The following is a 26,317-nucleotide window of genomic DNA, read 5'->3' as shown; positions in this document are numbered from 1 at the left end:
CTATAAAGAATTTACTAGTCTGACACATTTTTTACTAGTCTCGGACTTACGGACATAAGGTAATTTCGAACCCTACAAAAGGAAATAAATCAGACGATCTCAAAACCGGCGTATTCAAGCATTACCTTAAAATTTGAAGAAAATCTTCTCATCACAAGTAATCTCGAGTTACTGCATGTCATAGAAAATATTATTATCTTATAGATATTAAAAACTTCTAAGTCCCATAACTCTACACAACAAAGCCGATGAATATGAAAATTCAAAGAGATCTACTTCAATCTAATCTTAGTACATGTATCATGCATATCAAATTTTTCCAAGGAAACATAGAAAGTGAATGATTACTATAGGGTACCCACTATATAGCAGGGCCCTAATAAATATAAGTATGGAATTTTTACCAAAAACATTTGTTGATCTGATCCACTTTTTTCCTGTTCAATGCTGACAGATGTGTTACCCTCCTCTGTGACAGCTACAATGTAGGATTCCCCGTCAATTCGAATCTTCTTTGTTGCTGGTTCATCAGATTCTACACCTAAAGAAGCTAATAAGAACAGATACTGTAAGCAGGGTGAAGATATCAAGGGAGCACTACCAAAAACAAATTGCCTTCCAATGATTTGTGTGATACTGAACGAGAAAGTAATGCTATCCATTCTCAAGATAATTACCTGGGTATTGTCAAAGCTTTTAAGAAATCGACATTAATTTGTGGTTTGTCATATATCCATGAATACATGTATCAACACTTCGCGATAGTTACGTCCCTTGTCCACCATCTCCCGGATAAAAATCGTATTTCCCTACGTTGGCCTTTGTAATTTTCCTATCTGTAGCTTTGACATCTGTTATTTTTCCATCAATTGCAGTTAACTACAATAATGCCCCAGATTGGACAACCCATTAACTTGACATTTGGTAAGGTAAAGAAGGAAAACTTGGGTTTTTCACCGATTCACCTTTCGCTGACCCCGCAAAGGGACGTAACTCGCGGCGAAGTGTTGATACGTGTATTAAAAAGTAACAGTAACATCATAATGGTTTTTGTGAGTGTGTCAAAATTGATATAGGATTTGACATGAAAGGCATTCAAATAAAAAAATATATGAATTATTCAAAATATAATGTTCAGAACATGAAAAAGTCTGCTCAAAAAATTCCAAATATATATATACAACAATTTTTTACCAAAGAACATTTTCCAGAATTGTTTTCTTACCTGCTGCATCACCAGACAAAATAATGTAGCCCCCATCTCCCAGCCCATTCTCCATCTGAAAGACATTTTCCACTGGTAAGATACCACTTTTGTCCAGCAAAGTGGCATTTTCTCCATCCATCTGAACAACTATAGAATTTCTGTCTTTGTCAATTTTCTCTTCACCCTGGCCCAGTTTCACCGTCTCTGTGATCTGATTTGACACATTATTCCTGTTTATGCTGGTTTCACCTCGTGTTTCTGTCTTTAAGTTAGCATGCTGTTCTTCCGGCGTCATACATTCAGAATCGTTCATCTCACTCTGAGCTATTTCTGTATACCCTACTTCCAAGACTTCCGTATGCTGCAGAGACGCGAGATCGGAATCCGATATTTCAACAGGAGTGAGACAAACTTCTGATTCCATGCTATTTGGGAAAAAGGAATGAAAATCTTTTTTTTAAATTACTCATATTTTGAAAATTACCGAGAACATGTAGTTTGATCATCCAATCGATCTTGCACATAAATACAAATACCAGAGCTCGAAATTAACATATATGTCCGTCAGTCCGTGATTGGTTAAAAGTCTGGTGGACACACTGATATTTATTTTAGTTTGTCTGATGGGACTGGTCAATTTTCTAAAATGTCATTTTGATAAACTTATCGAATCTTAAACATGCCTTTGGTATTCCTCTGTAGACATCAGACGAGCCTGATAAGTGTTGCCATATTGTCCAAGGCATATCGAGTTAAATCCCATTATCTTATTTGAATAACATTTACGAAATATGTTTAATTATTTCTGGAAAACGCTGGTGGATTGGTAAATTTTTCTGCGGATTGGTTCAAAATATTTACCCTATCAGTCCGGTTGGACTGGTGACATTAAAAGGTAGTTTCAAGCCCTGAATACATGTAGTTATGATATCATTCAATGGCCTTAGTCTATATGTTATTTATTTCAATCTCATCATCATTGTTAAAACACGCTGGGCACCAAATTAAAATTATAATGGGAAATAGAAGTTAGAACCAGCTAGGACAGGCTTGAAACACACGCTTCCCTGAACTGCACGGTATTCAGGCGTGTAATTACGCCATACAGGTCTTTACCTATGTTTCATAATCTATCAGCAAACACAGCTAACTATTGTAAATATTACATGGTAATACTGTACTTCTGTAGGCACTAGTACTACTAGCCTCAGACTAGGCCTATTTTGAGAAAACTTTTCGATCCGCCTTCGCCGAAATGTCATGAGGCGCCATTTTGATATTCCAGATGAAAATATGTGCTAGTTTTACCTAGTAATCATGCAAACACATAAATCTAATCAAAATTACAATTTGACACATTTGATCCATTCACTAAACAAACCCACGTGCAGCAAACTACCTGATTTGTTTTCGTACGGGTGTTTCTGCAAGGACCAGGATGAGTAAATGCCAGGATGGTGTTTCTTCGCGGATGAATATCTCCAAGGAAAGTGCTCTGCTAAGGTCCGTCAATATTAGTTTATATACAAGCTATGAATAAAAATATTATCAAATTTGAAATGAATTTATAAGTTATTTAAAAAGTAGGAATATTCTATATCAAATATTCAAGAAGTTTCACGTTGATACGCGACATGCAGGGGTACTATATATCTATAGACAATGCTGTGTAACGGTAAAAAGACTTAGGGGTTATAGAAGTTGGTGGATCCAAAAAATTTTTGATTGTACATACTATGTTCATGCAGTATTACATGGTTCTCAAAAATGTAATATATAAGTATTCAGTTCATTTTTTTACTTCCAGTTTCTTTTCTCTAGCTAAACACTAAAAATCAAAGTACTGAAAGTAGCGATGGGAGTTGATTTTACATACCTGTCTGTAGATTTGCACTAATCTCGGGATTTGGACTGACGCCTTCACCGAATCTCAGAGCAGTCCTTCATAATTCATGTCTGGAAATTTACTTTCAGCTTCGGTAGGTTCTAGCAATTAATGTGCATTTGGGTGACACTACTGTTCGCTTCAAATAAGTGATTTTGTTTAGTTTATTTATCTAGGAATAGACACATATACAATATAAATACAAGACAATAAAAAGTTGATGTTAAATGCATAAGATAAAAAGGTAGATTTTAACAGCTATTTGACTTTAAAAATTAATGCATATGTCTGTGCCAAGGATAACCCATGAAAGCCATATAGCTTTTTTCCCATGGGGTCCTTCTAATCTTATGATATGACATACACAATATATTATCATTATTAGCATAATAAAACAATACAAACAAATAGATATTGAAAGACATTGATTTGAGACACACAAATTGTTGCAATAAATAACAACTGTAATAACTATGTATTAGCTGCAATAATGTAGCCCTCTCTGATTTTTTTTTTTTTTTTTTTTTTTTGTAGGGAGAGGGCTACAACTCCTTAGGATCTCCGTAATGGTGCAAATGCGGGAGTGATTCACTCCCGCAACATTTGCGCTCATTCTAAACATTTCCTGACTTTCTTTACGTAAATAAAATGATATTCTATGTTTCTTAGTCAATATATAAATTTACAACCTGCAACTTAAGATTTGTGAGGCTCTATTCTACCGTTTTCAACAATTTCGATAAATTCCAATTTCTCGATTCATATTTGTGCGCCATGTTTGATGTACTGAAGTTTTAACTTCCGATTAGTCATTTGCATATGCCATATAAGGTAGTATTTACATCAATGGACAAGTATGGAGGCGAAAGCTATTTCGTCGGTATTGAAAGGGTTTGAATTTAATATCAAGTTAAAAACCGAACAGCAGAGTGTAAATTCTTTCTGCAACAATATGATTTTCCTTTCTTTGTCGAAGTGGCTCGAGTAACTACATTTTCGCGCTGATTGTCAATTTAGGTTTTTCATTAGATCCACCTACGAGATCTCGCGATAACAAGCATGGCGGAGCAGACGAAGAATTTTGCATGCTGTACATTATATTTAATGAAAAACACCTTTATTAGACATGCTCGAGCACAAAGTTGGTACTCCTTTTGGTGTAAACAACATTTGGGACTAATACACAGAGTTTATTATCGGTTATTCATAAAATTATTTTGCACCATTACGGAGATCCTATGGAATTGTAGCCCTATCCCGAAAACGTCAGAATAAAAAAAAAATGGATAGGGCTACATTATTGCAGCTAACTATGTATGAACAAGACAATGTGGATCAATAATACAAGAAATCACCATCTGCCATTTTCTTCATTTCATTGAGTAAATGTTTTTTAACCGCAGATTTGAATGAAAATCTATTGTTTATACATTTTATTTGATCAGGGAGAGAGTTCCAGTCTTTGATGCCGTTAAAATAAAAAGTTTCTCAACCCTTGGTAAAAAGAAATTAAGCTTACCTGGTCTAGTTGATCTGGATGAACAATTTCTTCTAAAATTATTTTTTAAATAATCTGGACATTTTTCATGAAAAATATTAAAGACGTGATTCAGTCAAAGCTGTTTTACTGTATTGTTAATGTTTAAATACTCCAGCTTTTCAAGTATTTCAGCGTTGATACTACTTCTAGGGGATAAATCTAAGATAAATCTAATAACTTTGTTTTGAACAATTTGTAGTTTTTTTCTTAAGCTTAACAGTCAAACCTTCGTACCACAATGTACATGCATAGTCAATATGCCACTGAATTAAAGCATTACAAAGAGATTTCCTGGACAGTAGAGATAGACATGATTGATGTCTGTATAAGAATTTCAGGCGTTGATTTGCTTTTTTAATAATACCATCAACCATAGGCGTAGCTTGGGTTCGACTATTACGAGGCAGGGGGGTCTGAGCTATCGACATTTTAACAACGTAAAAGGTGGTGTGTTTTTTACCGAGGCAGCTGCCTCGGTTGCCTCAATGGAAGCTACGCCACTGTCAACGATTTGTTCTCCACACAATACATTATCCAAAATAACTCTTAAGTATTTTACACATGATTTACAATCTATTTTAATACCCTTACATTCTATGGAAAAAGAACTACTACCAATGGGCTTAAGCTTGCGTTGTGGTCCAAACAAAATACTTTCAGTTTTCCCCAGATGAAGTGAGAGTTTGTTGTCTACCAACCAGTCATGGCATTTTTCTAACATTAATAATAATTTCTTAGCTATAATGTTTGTATTAGAATGAGAGAATAAAATGGCTGTGTCATCTGCATATAATAAAACCTTACAATCAGGATCAATACTTGCACTAAGATCATTCACATATACTAGAAATAAAAGAGGCCCAAGTAAACTGCCTTAAGGCACCTCGCATGTAACATTACATACACCAGAATTTGCATTGTTTACATTTACAATTTGTTTTCTCCCAGATAAATATGATTTAAACCATTTAATTGACTTAACGCCGATGACATTCAATTTTTCACAAAGTATTTTATGAACAACTGTATCAAAAGCTTTCTGAAGGTCAAGAAGAAGAATCCCAGTAAAAAGGTTTTTAGCCGATTTTGATTTGATATGATCAACGAGATGCACTAAACAGCTGTCTGTAGAAAATGAACTTCTGAATCCTGATTGAAAGTAATATAAAATGTTATTATTAATAAGAAAACTTTCAAGTTGATTGTATATTGCTTTTTCTAAAATTTTAGACACAATGTTTAAAATGCTTACTGGCCTATAGTTTTCTGGTTTTAATCTATCACCTTTCTTGAAAAGAGGTTTAACTTTGGCAGTTTTGATTTCTTCGGGAACTGTTTCTTCCGATATAGACTGATTTATCAGAAATGTAATTGGAAGCTTAATGATAGGTGCTGCATCTTTGAGAAATCTGGCTGGTATCCCATCTAAGCCCGTACTTTTGGTGACACAGTTCTTAATAAACAAACTCTTCGCCAACATGTATCCATTTTGGACCATGGACCGCCCACAAGATTTCTCCCGGCACCTCTATCCCGCGCAACTTGTTCCAGTTCTTTCCATGCATGCTTTTCTTATTGTTTTGGTGTCGGCCTCCAGGTCTCCCCGCCAGGTATTTCTTGACCTACCCTCTTGAGATTTCCTTGGGGGTTCCAGGATAGTGCTTGCCTTGTGATGTTGGTATGTGGCTTGCGTAGAGTGTGTCCTATCAACCCCCGTTTTTGCTTTAATATATATATCCTCTTCGACTGGGGCTTGATTTGTTCTCTATCACAGTTCGGTGTTGCTGATTTTGTCTGGCCATCTGATAAGGAGGATTCGTCTCAGACATTTGTTGATGAATGTCTGGATCCTGTTTGTCCCTGTAACAGTTGTCCTCCACGTTTCTGATTCGTACAAGAGCACTGCCTTAATATTAGTGTTGAACAGGCTTACTGTAATGTACAAGAGCACTGCCTTAATATTAGTGTTGAACAGGCTTACTGTAATGTACAAGAGGTTAACACAAAAACCCCTGCAACGTTTATCTTGGTCTTCAATGAAAAGGTGAAGATAACGAACAGTGATCAATCTCACAACTCCTATAAAGGTGAAGATAACGAACAGTGATCAATCTCATAACTCCTATAAAGGTGAAGATACCGAACAGTGATCAATCTCATAACTCCTATAAAGGTGAAGATAACGAACAGTGACCAATCTCATAACTCCTATAAAGGTGAAGATAACGAACAGTGATCAATCTCATAACTCCTGTAAGGAGTACAAAATAGAGTTGGTCAAGCATGGACCCCTGGATATACCAGAGGTCGGATCAGGTGCCTAAGAGGAGTTCGAATCCCCTGTCGACCGGTCACACCCGCCATGAACCCTATATCTTGACCAGGTTAACGGAGTAATCCGTAGTCAGAATCAGTGTGCCAAGAACGGCTTAACAATTGGTATGAAACACGTCAAACATCATTTGACACAATGAGAGGTTGCACAGGTAAACTAGATCGTTATAACGACGATGCTGACTTTAAACGAGACTGTTGAAACCCATGTAACATCAACTTGCCATACGCAGAACAAACTCTTGCGTATCAAATCAGTTGAGATATATAAACACCATATGCAGATGATAATCAAATATTGCTACACAAATATGGGAGGTTGACGATGGAGAAATTGAAATCATCCCGTTTGTCATTAAGTTGAGCTGTTAGTTTGCCGTTGTTATCTATTTTCAATAAACTATACAAGTACGAAACAGATGTAGAGGACTCTGTGGTGTCTTTTATTTCGAGTTCACAGGGATATATCGAATCGACATATGAATGAAAATTATTGTCAATAGATAAAACATCATCGATATATCTAAATGTCGAGTTGAAGCTAGGTCCGGTTGTCGTTGCGCTAGCAATGGACTCCACGTATACTTACAATGCAATTCTCTCCATTTCCATGAGGATTCGGGTTAGATTTGTCGGAAGAGGCTAGGCGACTGAATGGGGCAATTCTTCGGATGAGACCGCAAAAACCAAGGTCCCGTGTCACAGCAGGTGTGGCACGATAAAGATTCCCTCTGCTCAAAGGCCATAAGCGCCGAACGTAGGCCTCTAAATTTTGTAGCTTTTCACCGGCGAAATTTAATTCAACCAATCTTGCTCTCCATCCAGTTGGCTCCCAACTGTTCCTATTACTAACAGAAGGTAGTGTCGAGGTGTTGAGTCTATGACTTTCTAAAGTTGTTTATCAGATAATTCTTTCTTTCCTCTCCCCCTCGGTATCACTGGTCAGTGCATAATATACCTGAATGTTCTGTGGTTTTGATGTGTTTTGACCAGAATCCTGTCAAATAGAATGTATTTAAAGTTTTATAATTTATTTTGAACAATATATACGTACATATATTATTTGAACCAATTCCGGGACATTTTATTGCTTTTAATTTGTCGGATTCATACAATTCTGTACATTCAAAGACTGGTGTTTTGTTGGATAAGGAGTTCAGGCACTAAATAATAGTATTGGAGTTAAGGGTGGGGGGGGGGGGGGGGGGGGGTAATTGACGTCATGACTTAGTTCAATCTGATTAAAACCAGATCCTGAGATCCGCTCACTTAGATAGCGATCTAAGTGAGCGGATCTCAGGATCTGGTTTTAATCAGATTGGACTTAGTTCATTTTGGTTTTAGTATTTTAAGGTTCACCTGTGTAGTGACATTCTTGTAATCTATGTTACATTTTCTGTAATTTACGTTACGTATATTTTATTTTTATTTTGAAGCTAGAGTTGATAAATCCGTGTTGGGAATTCCGTATCAACTTTCGATGGATTTAATTTTTATAATAGAATGTATTTAAAGTTTTATAATTTATTTTGAACAATATATGCAATTAACAACAGTGACATTGTGTTCAAACTATGCGTTATATAATCACGTGCACGGAATTTGTTTTCTTAGCTGATATATGTATACATTTGTATGTACATGTATTTTCATGCTGCCTCTCGAAGGCCCTTGATTGGAAATAAACTATGATCTAGTTCTATATTGATATACTTTGATTGTTTTGTGTGGTTTTTAAATGCGCTTAGTTTCTCAAGTATATTGCATACTTTTGAAAGAAAGTAGTTTAATTTCCCTTAAAAACACATCCAAGCTACATATTTGTTGTTTCCAAAGAAATTTTTAAAAAGGTTTATTCGAAATAAAATTGTAGCAACGTAAATTACTCGAATCTCAAAGGGTATTATTTTTACCCAGTTATAACTGTTCGGTCCTTTATCCCTGAGTGTTCAAAATGTTTGTGCATAAAAAATAATATTACCGCTATAAAATATACTGTATCAAGATAATTTTTTTTTATTTTTGCGCACCCAACTTGAAAGTTGCAACTTATTCTGAGAATAGGTGTTATATTTGTCTCTGATCACACCAGAGTCCGAGAAATTCAAATAAAATTCTGCAGATGCCTATTCGAATTTAATAGAAAATTGATTAAGATGACTATCAATCGTTTATCTGCAAGATCTGACCAAAGTGTGTTAACTAAGAGTACAGGAAATATCTACTCCGTTTACCCGATTGATTGTCTCTCTCTCTCTCTCTCTCTCTCTCTCTCTCTCTCTATATATATATATATATAATACCCTCTCGAGCCTCGGTTTTTGCGGTCTCATTTGCATGGAGCGCCAAATTATCATAAACTCAAATAATTGAAGATATCTTCAATTAAATTATCATAAACTCAAATAATTGAAGATATCTTCAATTAAATTATTGCTCTCTTTAATTGAAGTAATGCCCGCATTAAATCAATTATTGTTCTCATCAAATGAATGCGCGCTTCAATTCAATTATTGCTCGCATCAATTGAATCAATGCGCGCACCAATCGAATTAATGAGAGCAATAATTAATTTAATGCGCGCATTAATTCAATTATTACTTCCTTCAATTCAATTGAAGCGCACATCAATTGAATTAATGAGAGCAATAATAGATTTGATGCGCGCATTAATTCAATTATTGCTCTCAATTCAATTGAAGCGCGCATCAATTGAATTAATGAGAGCAATAATAGATTTGATGCGAGCATATTGCTCTCTTCAATTCAATTGATGAGAGCATCAATTTCGTGGAAATATTGCTCGCAATAATTAATTTAGAGCTCGGTATAAATAATTTAATGATCTCTTTTTATCAATTGAAGATATCTTTAATTATTTACAATGCTTTTGTATCAGGAATTCATGCGCACATAAATTATTTTAAAGAGAGCAACAATTTAATTCAATAGTGGATATGTTGAATTGAAGATATCTTTAATCATATAGTTCATTTGAAGAGGGCAACAATTGAATTATAGAGCGCATCAATTCCACAGAATAGTTAATGCTGTCAACAAATGCGTGCAATACTTCAGAATTGAAGATATCAGTAACTAGTTGAGGTCTTTAATCTTCATATAATAGATATCTTGAATTATTTGAGTTTATGTTAATTTGGTACTCCATATTTCATGCATACGTGATAATTCAAACCAACTTGAATGCTTGTATATTATTATGACAAATTGTAGTTAAAGCTTTTTCCCGGAGATTCTTCAAGATACCCCCCCACCCTGTAAAAACTTGAACTTGTTTCACTGCCCTCTAAGCCCAAGGGTCATAACTTGTCAAAATTTGAATCCACTTTACATGGAGATGCTAGCATATATTTTTCACAAACTGTAGTTTTGTTCTTGAGAATAAATTTGTTTAAAAAATTCACAATGCATAATTTGAAATTTTGCCTCTTTTGTGGCCCCTTTCTGACTCCCTTGGCCTTCCTTTAATTTATAGCTATCCTATATACAGAAATAGTCAGTTCTGTCCCAATCTTACTTTCCAATATAATTTTTATTACTTCTTCTTGAGAAAGAGCACTATACATGTATCACCCCTATTATCTGCAGTCTGATCACCCCTATTATCTGCAGTCTGATCACCCCTATTATCTGCAGTCTGATCACCCCAACGCTGGTGTATAGTCTAGATGCTTATATGTTGTCCCAAAGATGCTTCATACCAAATTTGAAAAGAATTGGAATGGGAGTTATCAAAAAGTTAAAAAATTTCAATTGTTAATGGACGACTGACAACGTATGCAGACTAATAACAATTTGACTAGGTAGTTACAGAACTGTAGGTCTTTAAAAAAATATTGGGACGGAGCTACAGTTATGAAGCAAGTGACTCGGGTGACCTAAAAATATAAAAAATGACTTTTTTTTTTACAATAACAATTTATTCTGACAAGAATGAACAACAGAAACATTGGAATCAACAACAAAATTAAAACTCATTAAAGTACATATGTATCTAGATTGGGAAAGCCACAGTAAAGATGTAATTCTGAACACTGTTGAGGTTGGAAGGGAAGTACAAAACACACATTGGTAGTATTATACATATTCTCAATGAAATTCTAAGCATACAACTTAACAGCGGGATATGCTAAGAAACTTTGGTTATCAGTAACTCCTCATTTACCTCTAAAAAAATCAGTTTGCAGTTTATCTATCAATTTGTATTTTAAAAAGACAAACAATGCAACATGATATGCAAGATTTTGATAAATCAGTTTAAAAAATCTATTCTGGAATGTATCACTGAGTGTGAAAGGACTACCTACTACATGGAATAATAATGAAATCATTCATATCATACGCAGAAACTAGAGTACCAGAAACAGTATTTAATACACCCACCACAAGCTTATGTAGGGTGTTTTTCTTACGAGTTGTGTAAATCCTTTACTTAAGGTAGTATCAGCCGAGATCAGGCTGTGATATACTTTCCTTTTCATCACATGAATAAAAAGGTCTTAAAACCACGACAGGAGGTAAATAAACAATTCAAGAGCTCTGTGTGCAAAATATATTTTCTAAAATTGACTAAGTTCAAGGACCCGTAATTTTATTAAACATTAAAGAAAATTGTTGGGAATCACAATCCTTGCCACATACCCATACAAACACTATAAACAAGAAATGTTTCAGATACAAACTCCCCTTGAGGTGAAAAATTTAAAAGAAAATATCTTCCCATGTCCAGAGTGGATTGACCCTTGACCATGTAACCTCAGAATCAATAAGGGTCACCTACTCGATCTTGGAATGTACCTGTATACCAAGTTTGGTGTTGATCAAGCAAATGCTTCTCAAAATATTGAGGAGATAATATAATTACCTTGTCCAGTTTGACCATGCAAAATCAATCAGGGTTATCTACTCCTTACGCTGTACCAGCGTACCAAGTTAATAGTTTGTGAAGGAAAGGGTCCTTGAGATATTGAGCGGACAGTATTTTCCTATGTCTAGAGTGGATTGACCTTTGACCTTTAACCATGTGACCTTAAATTCAACATTAAATTTCAAATAAAGTGGCAAATCTCCTACAAGAGAAGTTAAAGAAACTAGATGTGCAAGTTTCAGCTTGAGAATAATCGCAGTTCGTTATCTTCATTTTCCCATGCGACATAAAATGAAAAATAGATAAAGAAAACTCCGAATGGACGGATAGAATGATGGACGTACAGACATCAGCGTACTATATGACCCATCTAAAGACAGGCATATAATAATTGAGTGGTGACTGTGTCCACAGAACAACAAACTGAATGTATTAAACACATATACATGTATAATTGAGCCATTTTCTCCCTCTCCCTTAGTGTGTGTTTGTTGCAGAAGAGAGTGCATTTTTATTACATTCTCCCCAATGAAAATTAACATTTTCATATATATTTTGGGCATTTCTTAACACATATAAACCCATTCAGTCAATATGAAATTAAGCCATGGCAAAAATACATGTTGTGTATCAATACAGAATACCAACAATATACAATGCATGGTATACCAATTTCATTCATGGTTGATGGACAAAATATGTTTAATTTGTAGACAACACTATTATAACAGCGTAAAATGACCTGCGGTTTTTAATACCATGCTATCAAAACATCAAAATATAAAGCAAATGGTACGAACTTGACATGAAGGAATACAAATTTTTACTTCATCCAAACTGAGTTAATATTTCCTGAAGTTTTATTTTTGTCATTCAATAAATGTGCTGACAAAAACAGCATTCAGATTTCAAGACTGGGAGAATAAGTACTAAGCATACAAAAGGACTTGACAACCCTCCTCATGATAAATCACTGTGAACATCAATAGTACAGCGAAATCTGTTGTTAATCACATTCATCATACAGATACACAAGTTAACCTGTAAAATTTGGTTCCTTAACCTGGTAGAAAAAGATTTGAACATAAATATGTACTGTACAATAAACATGTCGCAAACATTTTAAAAGTTAAAATTCTCATCCAACAAGTTACATGTATTTGAAATGGCATAAACAATTTGGATATAAAATGTAGAAAATAAGCACAACATAGCTTTTCGATTCAACAACCCCGACAAAAAATTTGAAACAAGTCATTTCATAAATATGCCTTGTGCACTTCAAAATTATTCCATTGAATAATGCCTCACAGTAAAGCTAAGTCATATGACTATGATCATAAGCATTTATTTTGTAACCTTCTCTGTTAAATTGCCATATGAAAAACCCAACAAAATTTTATTCTTGTGTTGGAAACTTACCCTGGTGTGCTGGAACAAAATTCAGCAACATTTTGTTCTTACCCTGGTGTGCTGAAAAACAAGCCAGCAACATTTTGTTCTTACCCTGGTGTGCTGAAAAACAAGCCAGTAACATTTTGTTCTTACCTTGGTGTGTTGGGGAAAACCCCCCAGCAACATTTTGTTCTTACCCTGGTGTGCTTGAACAAAATTTAGCAATATTTTGTCCTTGTGTTGAAAACTTGAACTTTCCTCATATGCCAGGACAGTCAGTGACATTCATGAAATCTGGTCTCTTTCAATTGCACATCAAAATCTAACAAACACATCATCACTCATGACAACATATTTGGTTTATAGTACCACAGTATATTTGTCAATGGACAAATTTAAGGTATTCGATGTATAATGAACATACTTCATATTCAGTAAGTGGGTGGTGTGAATTTTGTAATCATGGTGTCATTTTGAAGGGTTCTTCAAATGAAAATAATCCACCAAAGGGATTTACAAAATTTTGACTACGCTTGATTTATTTCACCTTCAATTTTACATTGAAGTCTATAGAAAGAGCATGCTTTATTAAAATATTTTTAAAAGAAATTGTATTTTCATACAAATCTATTGGTAAAAAGTTACAGAAACTTTCTCTGTAAAATTATGAAATAAAAATAAATATATATACCAAAGATATTTTTTTGGGGGGTCATTTTCATAAAGGGTAGATAACTCTTCCATATAGTTTCCCGTGCAAAAAAGACAAGCTTTTAATCATTTACTAGTCATGTGAGTACATGATGCGACTTTGATCTATTTCACTTTCACCATTATTTAAATTAAATCACAGTCAATCTCCTTTTGTTATACTTTGAATACCTCAAGACTGAGCAAAACTGTTCTCTCTCTTTTCTCTAAAACATAACTATATCTAGGCATTGTTTTTCAAATAGGGTGAAGCCATTTGCAAATGTAGAAAGGCAGGGAAAAAAATAACCCTGTATACAATATGCGTTAATTTAAAATTAAATTTCATGCAATAAACTAGAATAAGACTGATATGCATGTAGCTCAAATTCAATTTTGATCTGATATGAGGTAAATTATATTGACTAAAAATTAGAAATTTGTAAGATTGACTAGGTGGCAAAAAACACACACTTACATTAAATTTAGCACCAACAATAATCATTATTTGAACTGCAAAATCTCTTAATATCTATCAGATGTAGAGTAGATAGAGATTGAAAAATAATTCAAACAGGTAAACTTTCAATCCCTTGTTTAAACTCTTGAACTCTTGCTGCCTGTAATGCAGGTGTGCTGTGGCATCTTCTAGTTTCTTCATGGCCTGCAATTTCAGACTCCCCAAGTTGTGATGGGGAGACTTTTGGATTTGGACGGATTCTGGTGAGACTTAGGGTCCTTTTTGTGACCCACTCACTGAGCGTTTCTTCTCTAGGCCTTTGCTCTATCACCTGAATTATACAAGATCTCATGATTTGTGGCAGATGGGACGGTAAGGGATCATTGAAGAGTGCATCTCTAAATAAGGACAATATTCTCCCACACTCCTCAGGTTTTATTTTGTAACAAATTTCTTCTAATTCTAGTCTTTGCAGCTGAGGAATTTCAAAACCTTTTGGACCTGTGCTTATCAACCAGCTATAGTCTACACCTGTGTGTCGACGCCTGTCATCCACCTCCTTTTCATAAGCAACACGTTCTAGTTCCTTGATATGGTACTCCAGCTCATGCATAATGGTGTCCACAACCACAACCTTGCTATCTTTCTCTGGAGGGCGGTGTACATCTGATGCGATATTCTTCCACAGAGATTTGATTGATTCCATTTTATTTAGCCCTGTTTTGAAAAAAATAAACATCATAACATTTTAAAACATGTCATATCACAGGAGTTCGAAATTTTATCAATAAAGTCAATAAAATTTAATCGATTAACCAAGCCATGAGCTATGTGTTACCATAGCGTAACGCATAACTCATGGCTTGGTCAATCGCGTGATTTTATTGACTTTATTGATAAAATTTCAAACTCCTGTGGTCATATCTTTCAGTTTCATAATTATAATCATGCAGATTGAAAATAGGACCTAGTTACACGATATATCAAAGGATTTTTCTCTCTAGCATCTTTGTCTGTTACAATACATTATTTATACCTTATCAATGCTGCAATATTACCTGTTAATGCGTTATAACAAGGTGATAGTCTCCAAATTAACTTGCCATTTTACCGGAAGTTTCCTTCTGCAGGTTTCAGATAGCAACAGCCTTCTGATTGGCGTACGAAGTATGACTATCCAATGAGAACACATGTAACTTATCTTCGTTCGGTAATCTGTCAACAATGTCGCACCACACTCAGAGTCAGATTCAGAGTCATCAAAGACCGATACAGCAAGACTGGGCGAACCGAGAATACATTGAGGTCATCACCGGGAGTATTAAAAAGATTTCTGATTTTCTAAACTCATTCGGTAAGATATGTAGAGACTGTACAAATATTGGTATCTGATTTCCGGGATTTCTAGATGATAGATCCATCTCACTATTAATTTTACTTTTAACAGTTCAGAGAAATAGAAACCACTAGTTCTAGTTTGTATTAGGGTATTTATGTAAAACTAAATTGTCATATTGTACATGTATGTGTTTGAAAATGGTTCACGGTATAATTTACGATATAAGTAAAGTTTCCTTACATTTCAGATACATCCTGTAGATCGAGGCTGGCCACACTAAATGAAAAGTTGACCCATTTGGAGAGAAGAGTGGAATATATCGAGGCCAGGGTATATAATGATTAAATAGTTCAAGATAGTAAATCGTTTCAGGGGCAGATCCAGGAATTTTGGAAAGGGAGGGTTCTACCATTAATACTTTTGGTTTTCAAAGGGGAGGCTTTCCACCCTCAAAATGCATTATTTTTTAAGCAAAATTTTCCGGGGGTCGGAACTCACCTTTTGATCCGCCACTGCATTTGATGTATAATGTAAATTAAACAGGTTGGGAACACATATCCTCACTAAAACGCGATTATCCATCTCTAGCGAGAGTAAATATATCCCGTACATCTAAGAAAAACACCCGTGGAGTACATCTCTTCGTGTTTCACGTGAAAAGAAGAAAAAGTGCTAGAATGTCTGATACCTAATGCCAAATATATTAATCAAAACAAAAACACTCACAATATGTATTGGATTTCAGACTGCTTCCCTCTTATGCAGCTACTTTGATATGCAATTTCTTGACTATGTTGTCAATTTCATAGAAACAATTCGCATCATCATGTTGAGTATGTGTCACACTTATTCAGCGTTGGACGGGATTTGCCATTATTTTCAATAAAGATGCCAAAACACCTGTTTATGGTAATGCTTACTCCAAGTCTCTCGCTAAAGAGGGATAATTGCATTTTAGGGAGAATATCTCACCATAGGGGAAGTGTTCCCAACCTGTTAAAGCAGTACCTGACTGGAGATCCAGGAGCCCTTCTTATTCCAGTCTGGTCCATCGCATTTTCCATTTGCTATCACAAACACATAATACCAGGTGTATTGATGTACAGTTTATCTATTTATAGGTCACAAAAGGAGAAACATTGACATAATGTAATATACCAAAATATTGAATAGGACAGAAGGAATGAAAGGATATTTAAAGATTGAAAACAAAGGAGTGGATCATCCAATGAACATGGTGGTGTACAGAAACTAACTTGAAGATGTCGTCATCCTTTGCATGTAGCAATACAGAATGAATGTTTTATAAGAATATATCGATACATGATTGTAACTTTGATGTATATGCGACTTGGATGTTCCTGTACTTCAAAAGTAATACACACAGTTACTTGTTCAATTACATAAATACTTTTATGTAGTTTTTACAGGATGAATGAGATGAATTTGACATTTATTGTTATGATAACAAATATACATACATGTACATGTATGTATTTCATTTATTAACAGACATCAAAATTCTCAAGATCAAACACCTATGGCTAATGTTTTATTTTTAGTAGTATTAGGAATCAAATTAGAGAGTCTTGAATTACTTTATCAAAATTTTGAAGAAAATTTAAGTTTCATTCTATTTACTTGGTGAATTTATTCCCATATTTCATCACATATACACATTCAAATGGGTAAATTGTAAAGAATTTTGATGAATTCCACGTCTAGTAAATGGCTGTAGTTATGCTTTTCTATGAAATGTATTATTTATTTCTGATTATCATACAGATTTAAAACTTTCCTGGAAATTAATCAAATGAATTTTATCGCATTAAAACTATTTATAATTTTTCCAAGTCTTGTTCAGTGTATTATTTTCGGAGCAGGACAGTAAATGTCCCCTTTTGAATTCTCTATTGGCAACTTTAATTTGCCTGGCACTGCATGTTGCCAATATATTGTCTACAAGCATAACAACATTTTAGATCTTGATATGCCTAGAGAGGAGGAGAAAGTATGAAAACGACACTGTGATCTTTTGCTTTGTAAGAGACATCAATTTAGGTAATACTGTAGGTTGTTGATGGAAAATGCTAGAACTTTTAATTAGAACTCCTTTAAGGAAATAATTTAAAAAAAAAAAAAAAAAAAAAAATAAACTTAACAAAATGATGTTCACAGTATTTTCCCCCTACTCTCATGGTTGCTGATGTGTACTTCGTAAATGAGTATGGAATATTGGAGCCATTATTTTGTTTCTGATTCTATTGTGGTTTTAATGTTTAGTACCCCAGGTATATACTATGAGATCTCATTTTCTGTATGAACGAGGGCAACTGTGCAGTAAACAAGCACTTGTAACTATCAGATAGTGAGATCAGGCATGTAGTATTGTGTTTTGAAAGTAGGAAGGGGAGAGGTAGATATCAAGTTTTATCGTTAATATTTATAGTGATAATGTGGTGAGGGCTTGTCCCGAGACATAGTTAGATTATTGAAATGTAATAGTTATGCAAAATCATAAGGGGAGGGGGGCATTTATCCATCCTTCAGTACATTGGTTTAACTTTGCATTTACTACCATTCCCTATTACTACTACCAAGAAAGATAACTTACCTTTGATACATAATAAATTGTTAGCGATATTCAATTTCAGTGATCTCAACACTCCCTAATAATTTAAAAATTAAATCCTCACTAAAAATCTGTGTATATGGTATTCTGAATCTTCAAGCCTAACCAATTTTATGATTGAAAATCTACAAAATCACAGAATTGTAAAGAAGTTTGATTGACCTGGTCCAAGCTCCAAGCTTTCTCCAATCTTCAAAACCAAGTTAGTCAGCCTCATGTTTGTTCCTCAATATCGCCCCCATCTCAGTAAGCTTCAAGAGATTTTGGATGAAGTGCGTTTCATTTATAGAATTCTAAACCAGCAGAGCTAGTCTCTACAAAGAATTTTGATTTTTCAATAAGATGTTTGTGAGAGTCCCAGTACCATTGGAGAAACAATCTTTAAAGACTACCCATCTATTCATCTGCTTTATAACTAAAGATGTTGAAATTGTTGATTTAATTAAGAAACTGGGTGCACTCATATTGATTATGAAGTACATGTATAAAGGTAAATATTTAAGATTGCAAAATAAATGCATAGAAAAAGAAGCATGAGGTATTCACAAAACAAAAGACCCATGAGTCAAAACGCTCTTCTGAGTCACCTTCAATCTGATTAAAATCAGATCCTCGATCCGCTCCTTTATTTCTTTTGATTTGTCGCTACTCGAGTATTTAATGATTTTAATCAGATTGAGTCACCTTGACTCTGCTGTTTTTCATCAGATTTTTACCCTCTTCTGTACCATGACAAAGTTTGACCTCATATTATGACCCCAACCTAGCTCCATGGGCTTATGATTTAAACAAACTTCAACCCACAAATCAACAACATGGGAATGCTTCAATATTAGTATGGCTAAACATGGCCTTGCTGTTCTGGGGAAGATTTTTTCCTCTGTATTCAAGGGTGCTTTATGACAAGTTTGGCTGAAATTGGTCTAGTGGTTCTGGAGAAGTTGAAAATGTGAAGTTTACAGACAGACAACAGGTTATCATAAAAGCCCACTTCAGCAGTGATCCAGGTGAGCTAAAAAGTGTAAAAGTCTCTTGGGAACTAGTCTATTCAGGCCTCATTTGGAACACTGCTTAAATTCTGACTGCATATTCGAAAGACTGCCAATGATTCATCATGTCATGCAGGCTTTAAAGAATTTTTTTCAAATATATCAGGTGTTGTGGACTTGTCCTCTTGCATGATCCTCTATATATCCAAGAATAGTAAAGTACAACTTAAAAAAAAACACAACTCCAAGAAATAATCATTTAGATTTATTAACTAGTAATAAATTTGTAAGTATCAAACAACAGGTAGAATACGTGTATACAGGTTTCACACGTGTCTGTATACAATATTACTACAGGTAAGCACTTTACCACCTGTGGAGATTTTTTATCCACTGTAACAAAAGTTAATATCACATTTCTGTTTCCAATATTGTGACAAATCCCATTTGTTGAAGTGTTCTATCAATTAATGTCAGCTGTTACAATTACTCAAGATGTACAGCAAAAATAATACTCTTATTATCACAGGCAAGAAATGTTTTCATGTTAACACATGCAAGGACGGATAGGTGTAAATCTTTTTGCTATAACCTCTCTTCAGAAAAAATAGAAATGCTATCAAGAAAAAATTCTACTTTCAGCACAAAACACCATAAAAATCTTTTCAAGAAGCTCTTTTCTGTCATCAAAATATCTTGGTTAATTAATTTAAGCAAATATGCTTTCAAAACTCCACTAGAAAAAAAAATATCAAACGACCTAAAAATGTAGTATATGCTATTGTATAAACAATTTTGATTTCCACACATTAATTAACTATCAAAATATGTACTAGCTCTTAATTCATTCATGAAATTATCACAGATATTTTTATTTAAAAAATTATACAATGTAAAAATGATAAATGTAAACAACAATTATAAAAACGGAGACCATTGGTTATACACTGATGTTTTCTACATGAAGTGATATGGTTTCTTGATAAAATATTTCTAAAAATGCAAAAAAGCTGTTTTAAAAATCCCTCTTGCACACCCAATTACATGTGGTAGTTTAAAAATGTAAACAATAAATTATATTCTAACCTACTTCACCTAAAAATAAATGAATATCTACTCTGAACAACACTGAAGTTTTGGTAAATGCATTTCATTGTGTAGTGTAAACTCCCATCACAGCTCATCAGTAAAATTTGACAAAAAATATCTTGGCACCAAATTTTTCATTTCCTTGAACTTGAGGATAATGCTTCTCAACTTCGAGGACCACACCATCAGCCTAGCCTTGCTCCTCCACTCTGAGGACGAAGAAGCTTGTTCAGAACCTTAGGAGATGGCACAGTTTTCTGCATGTACGGACTCTTCAACAACTGGACATAGTGAGAAGGTGACTGGTTAACATTGGATGCAGAGAATGGACGCTGGTTGACAGAAATCTTCTTGTGCCTTTTGGGGCTGCGGGGACGCTTCTTCATGAAGATTCTGTCGATGGGAGGGTCAGTGTTTGTTGGGGATTCTGCCCGTTTTGGAGAGCTGGGTCGACGTTCCTCTGGATATTTCAGAGCCGATAAGGCAGACGTCGAACTCTCTCTCACCAGCTGTAACACAGGCTCTACAAAAGCACACAAAATTTTGCTACAATGATTTTTCTCCTCTTTTAAAATGCAAAGCAGTGAAATACTGATAATATTCTGAAACTGAAAACTTTTGATAACTGTCATAGGAAGTTTGACTATACATAAGACGTGACATTCTGGGGCTCTTGGAGTGTAAAATTATGATAAATTACCTAGAGCCTCATCGTCAATGGTCATGTCATTTCTACAGGAGTCGCACTGGAACGCTGGGCAGCCGACCCCCTGAACTTCACTAAAAGTGTGGCGCATAAATGCAGCATACGATGCGTAATCATAAGCGCTGTATCGGCCATGCCAAGCGATGTAGCCTGCAAAAAAAGTAAGGATGTAGGCATTTAAATTTCACAGTCGTATTTATATTTTGTGGCCTTTGGTGTATGCAATTCATGATCTATTCCAAAATATACAAATACAACATTGTATCCATCAATATCAACAGAGCTTGTAAAAATTCAGGATTGTGATGAATATTCTAAATTTTCAATATAATGTAAGATATATAAACATACAGTAGTTTGTGCAAGATTGCATGGGATCGGGGTTTTTTCTTTTAAAAAAGAACATATCAGGAAGTGGTATCCATACTCGTAAATTAAGACATTAATTAAACTTTTCGTGTTCGTTTTATACAGATTGATTGCTGTTTGTTATCTTTACCTTTCACACATGATCTTAACTAGAAAACAAAAATCCCTTAAAACAAATTTCTGACAATGTACATAGGAATAAATTTCCTTACCCTCTGCATGAATGAAGAGGAAAGTTGGTACACCAGCTATTCCTAGAATTTCCGTCAGATCTACATGTTTTTTGCCATTTTCCATCTCATTCCTGGAGGATGATCCTTTAGAAAATAAATCATTTGATGTAATGGCTTACAGCTGATAGATGTTTTAATGCAATGCTATTATGACAATATTACCCATAATTCCTTACCAGCGGTGCTGTTTTTCCACACACTGCTGGCTTCATCAATGGCGGAGGCACACTGACTGGTACAATGCCAGATGGTGCCCTGTTCTCTCCAGCCATTGGACGTGATTGAGTGGATCAGGGACTTCCTGTCCGAGGCATGGTTTGCAGTCACTCCGCAGGAAACAGCGATAAAGTTATACTGAAAGTATAGAAAGTCAGTTGATTACTTTCTTTGTAAACAATGTTCAAGATTCCATTGAACAGCCAGTATGGCAAAAGTACTATAGAAATATAGAAAGTGTCATTTTGTAGGGTTCTTGTTTCACTGTACATGATATATATCTTTATTGTACAGTCATATTTATAAAAATAACCCAAAACAATCCATTGTAATTCAAATTATACTTCAAATTTCATATAAAGTATCTGCAAATAAATGTATTTGATCAAATCAGGACACATTATGACACCCTGATTATTACACCCTGATCAAGACGTGTTTTGTTTGTGTCAAACTCTGTCATTCATGACATGTGACTATCTCCAATTAGATAGTCCCAAGCATATGAAGAATAATTACTTTGATCATGATCAATTCAATTGACAGGAGTAAATACTCAGTCACCAGGTACTAAAAATAAAAAATAAAAATAAAAAAAAAATAAAAAAAACCCAGCAATATACATCAAGTTAACAGTAAAAGCAGTTAAAGTAAGATTTGACTAATGAATAGATATTCAAAACTGCAGTTCAAATACAATGCACTTTGAATATTTGTCAACAAGGTGTATTGGTACTGTGGAGCTGAGATAGGTATGATTGATTATTTTCACCACATACAAATTTGCAGAATTGTGCCCTTTTGAAATAAATTGAACATGCAGGACTGCAGAATTGTAACCCTGCAGACAAAAGTATGTTTTGTAATACATGTACAAAAGTTACCTCCGAAGATGTTTCTCGGGCAAAACGTGCAAAATGTGACATGACTTTCTGGGATCCTTGACACCTGTGACAAATAGATTGGAATAAGTATATCGCCATCGACTAAATCACTCACTCAAAATATTTAAAATTGATCCTGTTCATCACAATAATTCTTTGTTGTTTAAAAAACTAATCTAAACCTGCTCTGTAAAATTACACATTTATCCCCCTTTCAAAGAACATATAGATTTCTTTTAGCTCTTTCAGTGGACATCTATGAGAGGCATTGCATAAGACTGACCATGGTGTCCAAAACAGAATGGCAGTGGGGAACTGTTTGTTGTGAGTCTCCAGGAAAGGCTTGTACTCTCCCTGGAAGATGTCCAACAGACTGCAGGCTGGGGGTGGAACTTTACGTTTTAGAAGTCCCTGATTGGCTAATTTCTTAGCTAACTGACGCTCATACATCACAGAATCCTGATACTTGCAGCATCCCTGATTTGGCCATCTAAGAAAAGAAATTTCATTTATATTGAAATTCTGACAAAATCTGTAGAGAATCTTAAATCACTAAGCACATGATTCGTGAAAATTTCAGAGTGTTTTTAAGGAGAAGTACAGCTTTCACATTCGATCTCTCTTAATTTTGAAACATCAAGACTATACTTACACATGTATAAAAAACAAATACATGTAGAATTTAATGTGTACGAACTTTAATATCACAGTTGACTTCTAGTACAGGTCCTAAATGTTTTCGAGGATTTTGAGAGGGATTGGAGGTATCTGTATACTAAATGACTTGTAAAAATACATATCAGAATGTATGATCTTATCTGATCAGTTGTAAAGTGTCCAGTCACCTGGCATTTTGGTTGTGAATGCTGTGATAGCAGTAGAAGGAGAAAGGTCGGAAGGTTTCAGACAGCAGGTCCACAGCATTAGATTCCTCACTGGAGGCCTGTGGTTTATTGGACACAGAAACCATAGTCAGCTTGTAGATTGGCTCCTCTGTTCCAAGCTATATATTGTGAAAAGTCCATTAGTTATGTAGCATTTAGTCACATTCAAGAATTATACCCAATCCTTGGGCTAAAAAAAATAAATATCCACTATACTTTAAAAATTTTAAGGGCATCACCCTGTGTCAAGACAAGTAATGTAAATTCTCGAATAAGTAAAATTTTCCATCAAGTATTCATTTTATTGAATACTATCTTTCGATTTTGGTCAGACAAGAATATCGAAGCCTACAATAATAAATGGTACTTTACCTTGATGCGGACTTGTTTTACTCCTTCATGCATGGTATTTCCATATTGTTTTCCATCTATTAGGACTTTGAATCCTGATACCTGTGTCTCGCTCCGTCTCTGTGGACAAGACCAGCTGACGTGAGCTATCAGCTGACCAGTGTAATGTTCTAAGGCACTGAAGCAGTGCTCCAGAATTTCCTCTATCCTAGATAATGTATGGGCTCCCTCAATCACTCCTCTGTTCTTTTCTGCTCTCAGAGGATTGGATAAAGCACCAATTTCCTTCAGTTTATGACCAACTTTTCGTATCAGTCTGGAAATATAAAAATATATACTGTAATTGCAGTGATTTATATATACCATAATGACTTCTCCAAGAAGCAACTAGTATAGTAAACTTAAACAGAAATCCAGAGGTGATCAGGAAACTTATTAATATTGAAATTCACCCTTCTGACTCAAGACCAAACTTTATCTCTGTTTCAATGATATACAGTGCTCCCTCGATATACCACCACTTATTGCCTGAAAATCCTAAAGAACAGATTACCTCCCATGTTAACAACCCCATTATAATGCCAACCTTGCATAATGCCATATGCCACTGATTTTCACAAATAAATGGTCAAATTTTATAGGTTTTACCCTGGATAATAATGCCAATTACCTAACACCCATCAGTACTTACACCTGTACTTTGAGAGCACTGAATTAAACTCAAGATAATCAAAATGTTTATATGGAATGGAACCCAAATAAATTTATGGAATTGAATTTCTTTTGACTGCTCAGTGAATTGTCAGTAATGGTGTTTTCGTTATATCGCCACCCCCCGCTTTATTGCCCAAATTTATCTTGAACAAAAGTTGGCAATATATCAAGGGAGCACTGTATATTATTGGTATTTTGTATATATATCATTGGTATTTCTTGTCTTTTGGTGTTGTCTAAGAAGTAGAGCCACATTCTGTGATTACTTTGTTCACTGTCCATTATCTGTCTGTCTGTCACAATGAAGACAACACCTGTACCCTTGTTTGTCACAATGAATTCACTGAAGACAACACCAGTACCCCTGTCTGTCACAATGAATTCACTGAAGACAACACCAGTACCCTTGTTTGTCACAATGAATTCACTGAAGACAACACCAGTACCCTTGTCTGTCACAATGAATTCACTGAAGACAACACCAGTACCCTTGTTTGTCACAATGAATTCACTGAAGACAACACCAGTACCCTTGTCTGTCACAATGAAGACAACATTCGTACCCTTGTCTGTCACAATGAAGACAACATCTATACCCTTGTCTGTCACACTGAATTCACTGAAGGCAACATCCGTACCCATGGAACTAACTATACTGACTTCTGTTGTCTTCATTAATGCTTGATGAAATTCCTCATTCTTCTTGCTATCCTACATTTATCTTCCCACCCTTAGTCTAGTAAATGGTACATATTCCATTTAGATTTTGTTTGTACATATTTATTACATCCGACTGGACATATGTTTACAAATCTAAGAATTATCATAATCCTTCTATGTGTTTCCTCTCTCGATTCCCCTAAATCAAACAAAGCTCACCTATCCCTCTTATTGACTAGATCACATGTCAGCCTCTCCAGAGCTCTGCGTTCATCCAGACCAACGACTGTTACAGTTACCAGGGGTGGATCCGGGGCAGGAGCGGGGGCCACGTGTAAGGGCTCGGAGCATACCACATCACCGGTGTTGTATAACTGAAACATTCAATTGGTCCTGTACAAACCTTATTCCTGTAACATAGACTTTTTTCTTACTGAAAATATTACATTTAAAATTTTGAAAAATAGATAAAGTTACTGCACTGCTCAACAGAGGCAGATTATAATGCAAGAAGAAAAGCAAAACTGCATGCAATCTTTTGTTTTTTGAGTTATCAGAAAAAAAATTATGACCTTATTTCCATATACACAGTATGTTAAAAATCATCAACTACATACATGTACTTCCAAGAAGATACTGTAAGATCCTCGTTTAAGGTTTTTGAACTCTCCCTCTCTCGTGTTGGGATGAATTGGTCCTATGGAGGGTGTTACTTCCTTCTCTGTGTCACGTTCCACACAAACAGCCTAAATCATAAAGGCAACTTTCTCTAAAAAAAACTTTTGTTTTTCATGGATAACTAATTCGAAAAATTCAGAATATTTCCCGTTCCTTTCTTTAAATAAGACTACA

General features: G+C 34.9%; 4 protein-coding genes across 9 annotated transcripts in view; 1 reads left to right on the top strand and 3 right to left on the bottom strand.

The window, feature by feature from the left end:
* The window catches only part of LOC125656454 (cyclin-D-binding Myb-like transcription factor 1), a 30,528-nt gene extending 24,398 nt beyond the window's left edge, over window positions 1-6,130 (bottom strand). The window contains exons 1-4 of the mRNA XM_048887056.2: window positions 5,885-6,130; window positions 2,607-2,737; window positions 1,226-1,632; window positions 405-550 (exon numbers count right to left, since the gene is read on the bottom strand). Of these exons, the coding sequence (XP_048743013.2) occupies window positions 405-550; window positions 1,226-1,632; window positions 2,607-2,737; window positions 5,885-6,130 (930 nt within the window). The remainder of the gene's footprint in view (window positions 1-404; window positions 551-1,225; window positions 1,633-2,606; window positions 2,738-5,884) is intronic.
* A 4,755-nt stretch (window positions 6,131-10,885) lies between these two features.
* On the bottom strand, window positions 10,886-15,548 carry LOC125655352 (protein RD3-like). 2 transcript variants are annotated; one of them, XM_048885618.2, is made up of 2 exons: window positions 15,458-15,548; window positions 10,886-15,116 (listed from the first exon to the last, which is right to left on the bottom strand). In XM_048885618.2, exon 2 carries the CDS (start codon window positions 15,103-15,105, stop codon window positions 14,509-14,511), a length of 597 nt encoding a protein of 198 aa, XP_048741575.1. In that variant the 5' UTR covers window positions 15,106-15,116; window positions 15,458-15,548; the 3' UTR covers window positions 10,886-14,508. The 2 variants fall into 2 exon arrangements, with proteins under 2 accessions (XP_048741575.1, XP_048741576.1); XM_048885619.2 differs by having other exon boundaries at window positions 15,436-15,520.
* Window positions 15,535-17,591, top strand: LOC125655353 (probable protein BRICK1-B). The gene is made up of 3 exons (XM_048885620.2): window positions 15,535-15,753; window positions 15,986-16,068; window positions 16,860-17,591. Exons 1-3 carry the CDS (start codon window positions 15,624-15,626, stop codon window positions 16,884-16,886), a joined length of 240 nt encoding a protein of 79 aa, XP_048741577.1. The 5' UTR covers window positions 15,535-15,623; the 3' UTR covers window positions 16,887-17,591.
* A 2,018-nt stretch (window positions 17,592-19,609) lies between these two features.
* Window positions 19,610-26,317, bottom strand: part of LOC125654190 (uncharacterized) — a 65,823-nt gene continuing 59,115 nt past the window's right edge. For all 5 annotated transcript variants that reach the window (XM_048884020.2, XM_048884013.2, XM_048884015.2 and 2 more), the window contains 10 exons: window positions 26,083-26,211; window positions 25,685-25,839; window positions 24,113-24,407; window positions 23,702-23,859; window positions 23,140-23,346; window positions 22,857-22,920; window positions 21,933-22,110; window positions 21,736-21,840; window positions 21,149-21,304; window positions 19,610-20,971 (listed from right to left, as the gene is read on the bottom strand). In XM_048884020.2, the coding sequence (XP_048739977.2) occupies window positions 20,634-20,971; window positions 21,149-21,304; window positions 21,736-21,840; window positions 21,933-22,110; window positions 22,857-22,920; window positions 23,140-23,346; window positions 23,702-23,859; window positions 24,113-24,407; window positions 25,685-25,839; window positions 26,083-26,211 (1,785 nt within the window). In that variant the 3' untranslated portion in view covers window positions 19,610-20,633. The remainder of the gene's footprint in view (window positions 20,972-21,148; window positions 21,305-21,735; window positions 21,841-21,932; window positions 22,111-22,856; window positions 22,921-23,139; window positions 23,347-23,701; window positions 23,860-24,112; window positions 24,408-25,684; window positions 25,840-26,082; window positions 26,212-26,317) is intronic.

This window comes from Ostrea edulis, chromosome 7 (assembly GCF_947568905.1).
Source record: "Ostrea edulis chromosome 7, xbOstEdul1.1, whole genome shotgun sequence".
Taxonomy (NCBI): Eukaryota; Metazoa; Mollusca; class Bivalvia; order Ostreida; family Ostreidae; genus Ostrea; species Ostrea edulis.
This window is presented reverse-complemented; position numbering and strand designations above follow the sequence as displayed.